This window comes from Gigantopelta aegis, chromosome 5 (assembly GCF_016097555.1).
Source record: "Gigantopelta aegis isolate Gae_Host chromosome 5, Gae_host_genome, whole genome shotgun sequence".
In the NCBI taxonomy this organism is placed as follows: Eukaryota; Metazoa; Mollusca; class Gastropoda; order Neomphalida; family Peltospiridae; genus Gigantopelta; species Gigantopelta aegis.
The window spans coordinates 23,959,998-23,970,023 of record NC_054703.1 but is presented as its reverse complement, the minus strand read 5'-3'; the positions used below and the strand labels follow the sequence as shown (position 1 = coordinate 23,970,023).

Below are 10,026 nucleotides of genomic sequence, written 5' to 3'. Positions count from 1 at the left end.
TGTTTCACTTTTGTTTACTAGAATGGATTTGTTTTACATCCACATTGTTTATCTTTTACGTATCGCAGCTAAAAAATGTAGAATAGTTTTTCCGTAAATATCGTATTCGTGTTTTTGTCGTTAAGTGAACGCAGTTTGGGACGTCAATGGTTAGCCCGAGTACTCTGACTGTAAGAGAGCTAGACGGACATTTGGACATAAATACGCTCTCATTACAGTCAGAGACCAAGCTATGTATTTTTTTGGCAATTCTCGACAACCAAAAAGTTGGCAAAGATTTCCGCTCTAATATCACAACAATCCTATGTTTTACGTTAAATACTTTTACATCGATCATTTTCAAAACAGAGGCACAAAAATGTAGCATATCTTTTGCAGGTCGAATATAATAAATGAAAACGATACAAAATAACAACAAAACAAACGACAACAAAACAAACCCAAAAACCAAACCAAACAAGAAAACACCTAAAACATCAACAGACAGAAAAGAAGCGCTTGCATATACTTGGGAGGGCGGATCCTCTGCTCAACTCCCACCCTACCTACCCTTAGATCCGTATCTGTATATCAGGGCTCGAACTTAAAAAATGCTTACCTACAGCAATTTTGAAATATGTTTGCCATGGGGTAAATGCACATCCACGGCAATTTTGAGCCTGCCTACAGCAATTTTAAATCAACAAACACCTAAAATAGTCCCTTCAACCAACGGCAGTTATGTTTATCCATCGGCAAAAAAAATAAAAAAAAAAAAAAAATACCACCGGTTAAGCCCCTGACCGAAGGTAATTTATATCACAACTACGGCAATTGACGTCGGTTCCGTCGTTAATTTCGAACCCTGGTATTCGCCGTTTTGAGATTGCCACTTTAAATCAGTCACCGGCCTCGGTGGCGTCGTGGTTAGGCCATCGGTCTACAGGCTGGTAGGTACTGGGTTCGGATCCCACTTGCACCGACCAGTGATCCATAACTGGTTCAACAAAGGCCATGGTTTGTGCTATCCTGCCTGTGGGAAGCGCAAATAAAAGATCCCTTGCTTCCTGTCGTAAAAGAGTAGCCTATGTGGCGACAGCGGGTTTCCTCTAAACAAACAAAACAACAGTGTCAGAATGACCATATGTTTGACGTCCAATAGCCGATGATAAGATAAAACAATCAATGTGGCATCGTTAAATAAAACAAACTTTACTTTACTTTAAATCAGAGTCACTTAAAACTGTTTTATTATTTTTATTCTGTAGAAAATCAAGGCCAGAGAGAAAGATGTGGAAATAAGTGTTGAAGAGTCCGAAGAGAAGGAAAATGATGTCTTGTCCGAGAACGAGGCTCCGCCCATGAAATATCACGACATTCGCGGACCAATTTACGGCGTCTCGTACAGAGTTAAAGAACCGGTCGACGATAGTCAGTTTACCACCTACAACAATCCGGCTTTTGACACCAACCTCACGCAACACTTTTGACACGTCGCAGGACTGGTGCAGAAGGAATGACGCATCTAAAATATAGTATATGAAGCAGACAATGACGCATCTAAAATATAGTATATGAAGCAGACAATGACGCATCTAAAAAATTATATACTACACACATTTAAAATAATACACGGGAAATTGCATTACAAACTATAATACATGACACAGGGAATGACGCATCTAAAATATAATACACTACACAAAGAATGGCACATTTTAAATATAACACAGGGGAAATTGCATTCCAAACTATAATACATAACACAGGGAATGATGCATCTAAAGTATAATACACTACACAGGGAATAGGACATTTTGAATATAACAAATGAATTAGGGAATACTGCATCTAAAATGTAATACAATGCACAAAGAATAGTGCAACAAAGTAGAGTATACGACACAAGGAATAGGATATTTAAAATACAACACGACACAAAACAATGCATCTAAAATATAATACACTACAGAAGGAATGACACTTTTAAAATGTAACACATGACACACGAATAGCACATTTAAAATATAGCACACAACACAGATGATAGTCCATTTAAAATATACATGTAACACACGACACAGCGAATGGTGCATTCAAAATATAATACGTAAAACAGAGAACGGTGCAGTTAAAATATAATACGTAACACAGTGAATGGTGCATTTAAAATATAATATGTAACACAGAGAACGGTGCAGTTAAAATATAATACGTAACACAGAGAATGGTGCATTTAAAATATAATACGTAACACAGAGAATGGTGCATTTAAAATATAATACGTAACACAGACAATTGTGCATTTAAAATATAATACGTAACACAGAGAATGGTGCATTTAAAATATAATACGTAACACAGACAATTGTGCATTTAAAATATAATACGTAACACAGAGAATGGTGCATTTAAAATATAATACGTAACACAGACACTGATGCATTTAAAATATAATGCGTAACACAGATAATTGTGCATTTAAAATGTGTTTCAAACGAAAACAATTTTACAGTGCAATTGTAATTTCTTAACATAGGGAAATTTCCGTATTAGCAAAGTTGGTAGAGCACGGGACTCTCGTACTGAGGGCCATTGGTTCGAATCCCCTCAGTGGAGGTTGATTTTTCTGTTACATCCACAATGCATTGTTTTGTCTGTCATCAAGATAACCAAAGAATAATCTGACAATCACCGTTCACCGTTCATCGTTCTGTCAATCACAAAATTATTGACGTTTATAGACTCACAAAATGAACATGATTCACAAAGTGGTGGGTTTGGTTTGTTGTTGTTGTTTTTTTGTTGTTGTTGTTTTTTTGTGTGTTTTTTTGGGGGGGGGGTTGTGGGGGTTCGTGCTTATATCCAATTAAGGTTCAAGCACGCTGTCCTGGGCACACACCTCAGCTGCATGGGCTGTCTGTCCAGCACAGTGAGTTAGTTGTTAGTGGTTAGTGAGAGAGAAGAGGGTGTAGTGGTCTTACTCCTACCCATTGAGTCGTTAAAACTCGCTCTTGGTGGGAGCAGGTACCTGCCAACCTTATGTCCCATGGCTTAACTACGGCACCGCCGAGGCATTGATTTGACTTTCGCCAAGATAACCAAAAAAAAAAAAAAAATACTCCCGACAATCACCGTTCATCGTTCTGTTAATGACGACAGGGTTGACGTTTATAGACTCAAAACATAAACATGATTCACAAAATACAATGGCTGCGTTCAGCCAGACGGAGCAGAAAAACGTTTGCTAGACTGGTTTATGCGCTTCACGTTAAGCCAAAATGGCTACGTCGGCAACCAATCAACTAGTTCGCGAACGTTAGCAAAACGTTCATTGGCTGAACTTAGGGCAGGTCTCGTCTCGTCTGCTGATAAACATTTGGAGTTATCCCCCTTTAACGTTGAAACCTAAATGGTTACCCACCATTAATTAAAATAAAATAAAATTACTTCCCCTCAATTTGACCATTACAGTAATTAGGCTGTTAATATAGGTGTCCCGGAAAAATTGTAGGAAAAACAGCCCGCTAGGTTTGACACGTGATGATCCTGTAGGACAATAATCGTAATAGTATGTCCGTGCGCAGGGGATGGGGGTGGATAGTGGGGGGGGGGGGGGGGGGGGGGGGGGGGGGAGGGGCATTCGACGGGATTGTGTTAGACACAAAAATAACTAGTTTAAAATGGTACTAACCAAATATCCACCATTCCTTTCACTCAGGGAGGAAGCAAGTGTGTGTGTGTGGGGGGGGGGGGGGGGGGAGTGACTGAGATCGAGGGGACAAAGGAAAGATTATATGGGTTCGGTGGTGTGCTCCCTCGTAACAATGTGAACACTATTCAATGTCCTGCATTCTACAAGTAAAATTGACATTCTATAGCCGATGATTAATTAATTAATGTGCTCTAGTTGTGCCGTTAAACAAAACACACTTCTTTTCTTTCTACAAGTAAAATGTCATGACTGTCTTAAGATTTACTACAATAGTATTCAGAATTATTGGGGCGGAGAATGGGGCTAGAGCGCTCCCAGTCCCACTCACTCCTTCTCCGCCGTTCCTCTTAGGGTTTTTTGGGGTTGGTGGTTTTGGTTGTTTGTTTTTTTTGTTTTTTTGGGGGGGTGGGGGTGTGTGTATAAAAATCAACGCAGACGACGTAACAAAATTAAATGGTTTTATTGAACACAGCTTAATCATGAACAGCTGAAATAATCGTAAATACTTTGGGTGGTCGTAACATTTACGAAATCAAGGATTCAATGTTTAACATCCAGCTAAAATCGTCACCATTATAACACATGAATCATTGTACATGTATGTCTAACATTCGAACTGTTTATAATGCGTTTTACGTTAGTCGTCATAACAATTAAATATCAATGCGTCAAAAGTGGGTTGGCGTGGGGGGGGGGGGGGGGGATCAACTCTGAAGATTATACCCCACCTCCAGGAAGGTCAGGTCAGATCAGGTCAAATAGCTTAAAGTGCACATTCAGAGCAAGCTGTTCTAGTACACGACAGGCAATCCCCCAGCAAATAAAAGAGAAATTAAATATATAATATTGGCTCTCCATTGTCAGTTAAAATAATTAATATGTAATTGGCCCCTCCACTGTCCCCTTTGAAAAATATTAGAGCCCCCACCCCCTTTCCCCCGTCGTTTAACCTTTTTTCCCCCATTGGGATGCTTTTTTAACGAAATGGTCCATGTGCCTTTTTTTCCCATTAGCCCCCCCCCCCCCCCCAGCAACTTATTTCCTGGATCCGCCCCTAAACACCAGCTAATCAGCAACAGATAACCATTAACGCACTGTTCTGGACCTAGATCTGAGGTGTGTGTCCAGGACAGCGTGCTTCAACGTTAACTGGATGTACAAACAAACATTATTAAAATGAAAATTCCGACGCCTGTGAATCATCAAATCATAGAGATATAAGCAATAATCATGCACAAACATATATATTAAATATTCATGAATGTCTGTAATGAATAATTATGAAACTATTTATTAATTATTCATAATTTATAAGCGTCTGAAGCGGACATTCATGGATTTAAGTACTGGTATCTTCCGACGCCTATGAATCGAAACACGTAAATGGAAATATAAGCATTAATTATGCATAAACATATGTCATAAACATTCATGAATGTTTGCAATGAATAATTATGAAACTATTTATTAAATATTCATAATTTATAAGTGTCTAAAGCGGGCATTCATGGATTAACGTGTTTGCATCCTCCGACGCCTATGAATCGAAACATGTAATTGGGGATATGCATAAACATATTCATTAAACATTGATGAATGCTTTCTATAAATAATAAATCATTATGAAAGTATTCACTAGATAATCATAATTTATAATCGTCAAAAGCTGGGGGGGGGGGGGGGGGGGGGGGGTCAGAGTTGACTGACCGTCCCCCTACAAACTGTAAAACGATGCATTGCTACCCAGTCGAACATCATGTTAATACATGAAACTCCGTTGCTAACATCTTCATGACTAATATAACATGACTTTATTTTCAAAAGACCGGCCTCGGTGGCGTCGTGGTTAGGCCATCGGTCAACAGGCTGGTAGGTACTGGGTTCGGATCCCAGTCGAGGCATGGGATTTTTAATCCAGATACCGACTCCAAACCCTGAGTGAGTGCTCCGCAAGGCTCAGTGGGTAAACCACTTGCACCGACCAGTGGTCCATAACTGGTTCAACAAAGACCATGGTTTGTGCTATCCTGCCTGTGGGAAGCGCAAATAAAAGATCCCTTGCTGCTAATCGGAAAGAGTAGCCCATGTAGTGGCGACAGCGTCTTTCCTCTCAAAATCTGTGTGGTCCTTAACCATATGTCTGACGCCATATAACCGTAAATAAAATGTGTTGAGTGCGTCGTTAAATAAAACATTTCTTTCTTTCTTTCTTTATTTTCAAAAGTGATTGGGGGTTGTTGTTGTTGCTGTTGTTTTGTTGTTAAAGGGACATTCCTGAGTTTGCTGCAATTTTTACCATGTGAATCGAGATGTGATCGACAAACAGAGACTTTTTAACGATTGTGATTACATATCAAATATATTTTTGTGCATAACATATTAGTCGCTGTATGTTAAACGTGTTTCTGATCGTTCTAATATTTGTACTAGGTTACATTTCATTTTATTTCCTAAAATATGGTTATTTCGTACGTACGAAATTATTTGAAGACAAAATCCAGTTTGGGCTTCTTACAAATATTAAGACGACCAGAAACACATTGAATATACAGATACTGATATTCTAAATAAAAAAAGTATTTATTATGTAATTTTAATCGTAGAAATATTGCATTAGTCAAAAACATCTTACAATGCAGCAAACTCAGGAATGTCATATATATATTAATATATATATATATATATATATATATATATATATATATATATATATAAACTAATCGAATTTCAGTCACAAAAATGAATGTGATTATTATGATAAACATTAAATACACACTAATTACAACATTTACCTCTTAACCCGCTCAGGGAAGAATTAATTCTGCCCATAGGATACACACATGAATAAGACTATGTATCTTAATAGTAGGTACTAGCAGCGATAATGATTTTTATTATACTTAAATACACACGAGCAAAATAATATATCTTAATAATAGATAAAGTTTAGTGAGTGTAGTTGTTATTATAACCTTTAAACATACAGGAACACAATTATATTTCTTTGATACTCAGTGACAGCAATGATCGTTATTATAATATTTAATGTAACTACACACGACTAAAAATATATTGCTCTAATATTCATTGACACAGGCGGTTTTGATATTATAGACTTCAAATGCACAAGAACAAATAAAATATTATAATATTAGATAAATAATAGTTAGTGTAGTTGTTATTATAATATTTAAACATACATGAATAAAACTATATTTCTTTGATACTCAGTGACAGCAATGATCGTTATTATAATATTTAATGTAACTACACACGACTAAAAATATATTGCTCTAATATTCATTGACACAGGCGGTTTTGATATTATAGACTTCAAATGCACAAGAACAAATAAAATATTATAATATTAGATAAATAATAGTTAGTGTAGTTGTTATTATAATATTTAAACATACATGAATAAAACTATATTTCTTTGATACTCAGTGACAGCAATGATCGTTATTATAATATTTAATGTAACTACACACGACTAAAAATATATTGCTCTAATATTCATTGACACAGGCGGTTTTGATATTATAGACTTCAAATGCACAAGAACAAATAAAATATTTTAATATTAGATAAATAATAGTTAGTGTAGTTGTTATTTTAATATTTAACCATGCATGAATAAAACTATATTTCTTTGATACTCAGTAACAGTAAAAGGAGCGATTATGATTGTTATTATAATCTTTAAATAAACACAAGAATAAAATCACATTTCTTTGATACTCAGCGATACTAATGATCGGTATTATATTTAAATACACACGACTAAAATTATATTTCTTTAAAATTCAATGAAAAAGGAGTGATAATGATTGTTATTGTAATATTTAAATAGACACATGAATTCAATTACATTTGTCTAATTATAATATAGAAGCTACGTTGTCAATCGTTGATCTGGCTTTTGGTTCCGAAACACAACATTTATTTTGAGCTACCGACAGAACGACCAAATATTATACATAGGAATGATCTAAAAGCAGCGTAGCAGGAAACAAATTAATATAAGTAATTAAACCCAGAGGCGGATCGAAGAGAGGGATCCAGGGACTCGCACCCACCCCTAAATATATTCAAATCTTTGAATAAATATCTCTAGGTCGTCCAACACTGACAGTATCTTAAGTATTTATTACCATATATACATGTATAAAAAAAATTGAGTGTTTAGTACTGAGTGAGGTTCAATGACGTGTTGGCAAGAGGTTTGTTGTTTTATTCCATAGTATATTAATTTTGATCTGTGTATGTATGTATAAAAAAATATATATACTGTGTGAAAATGTGACCAAAAATTGAAAATAAAATATTCAAATTTTTGTTTAAAAAATATTAATAATATAATAAAAAAAACAAAATTATTCAAATATTAATTTTTTTTTAATATATATATATTTTTTAATCCATTGGGTTGCCCTTTTCACGAGTTGTTCGATGTACCCATTTCCCCCTTAGTCCCCAGCCAAAAAGAATTCTGGATCAGCACCTGAAGTCAGTCATGAAAATGGTTATTTTGTATTTTGTTTCACCAACTTTGATATATTCCTTTAATTTGGTTCAGCATGCATTACCGTCCATCCCTTTACAACATAAACGTCTACACTAACTATATATATATATATATATATATATATATATATATATATATATATATATATATATATATATATATATATATATAATAATAATAATAAAAAACCCATACGCTACGTCCCTTTATAGACGTAAACATCCATTCTAACTATAATCATACATTATCTCCCTTTACAGATGTCACAGTCTATTCTAACCAAAAATATATATTACCTCCCTTTACAGACGTTAAATAACCATTTCCTTCCTTCCACAATAAACAAAAAAAAAGTAAAGTTTGTTTTATTTAACGACGCCACTAGAGCACATTGATTTTTTTATCTTATCATCGGCTATTGGACGTCAAACATATGGTCATTTTGACACTGGTTTTTTTAGAGGAAACCCACTGTCGCCACATAGGGTGCTCTTTTACGACAGGCAGCAAGGGATCTTTTATTTGCGCTTCCCACAGGCAATATAGCACAAACCATGGCCTTTGTCGAACCAGTTATGGATCACTGGTCGGTGCAAGTGGTTTACGCCTACCCGATGAGCCTTCCGGAACACTCACTCAGGGTTTGGAGTCGGTATCTGGATTAAAAATCCCATGCCTCGACTGGGATCCGAACCCAGTACCTACCATCCTGTAGACCGATGGCCTAACCACTACGCCACCGAGGCCGATCCACAATAAACAATACCAAAATTTGCCAGAAACCGTCTCAGAGCATGACTAATATTGGAAAATGCACCTTCATTTAAAGGGACATTCCTGAGTTTTCTGCAAGTTTTAAGATTTTATCGACTAACAGAGACATTTTAACGATTGTAATTACATATCAAATATATTTTTCTTCATAAAATATTAGTGGCTGCATATTAAACGTGTTCCTGATCGTTTTTAATATTTGTACTAGGTTAAATTTCATTTTATTTCCAAAAATATAATTTTTTCGTGCATACGAAATTATTTGAAGACAAAGTCCAATTTAGGCTTTTTACAAATATTAAGACGACCAGAAACACATTTAATATACAGACACTGATATTCTAAACAAGAAAATATATTTAAAATATGTAAGTTTAATCGTAGAAATATTTTGTTAGTCGGAATCATTTTACAATGCAGCAAACTCAGGAATGTCCCTTTAATATTTAGTTTAATGTAGAATGCGTGAAAATACAATTCCGCGACCATAGCTATTTTTAAAGTATTATTTCAAAAACTTTTGGGCAGCCCCAGCCGCTCGTTACCCTTTTCAGAATCTGGTGATACTCCCCCCTCCAAAAAAAGGTCCTGGATCCGCTCCTGGCAAAAGCCTAAAAACGATAAATAATAAAGCCGAACATAACTAGGTGCGTTTAAAAGTGCCGTTATCATAGACACAAACTCCATATTTCGCGAGATTGTTATTTGATAAATATTTACAAATTGTTCCATCCAGGCATAATCTTTGCATACATAACTCATACACCACGACTGGTATATCAAAGGTCGTGGTATGTGTTATTCTATCTGTGGGATGATACATATAAAAGATCCCTTGTCATTAGTGAAAAGATAATGTAGCAGGTTTCCTCTCTAAGACTATATGTCAGAATTACCAAATGTCTGACATCCAATAGTCGATGATTAATAAAGCAATATGCTCTTGTGGTGTCGTTAAACAAAGCTAACTATAAGTAAATCATACATATCGAAATTGTAATGTGCTTATACGCAGTGTTAACAGAGTTGC

The 10,026-nt window shown here is 35.6% G+C and overlaps 1 protein-coding gene across 4 annotated transcripts in view; it reads right to left on the bottom strand.

Annotated features, from left to right (window-relative positions):
* Nucleotides 1-1,221: 1,221 nt before the first annotated feature.
* Nucleotides 1,222-10,026, bottom strand: part of LOC121373443 (histidine decarboxylase-like) — a 73,250-nt gene continuing 64,445 nt past the window's right edge. For all 4 annotated transcript variants that reach the window (XM_041500103.1, XM_041500102.1, XM_041500105.1 and 1 more), the window contains one exon: nucleotides 1,222-1,504. In XM_041500103.1, the coding sequence (XP_041356037.1) occupies nucleotides 1,453-1,504 (52 nt within the window). In that variant the 3' untranslated portion in view covers nucleotides 1,222-1,452. The remainder of the gene's footprint in view (nucleotides 1,505-10,026) is intronic.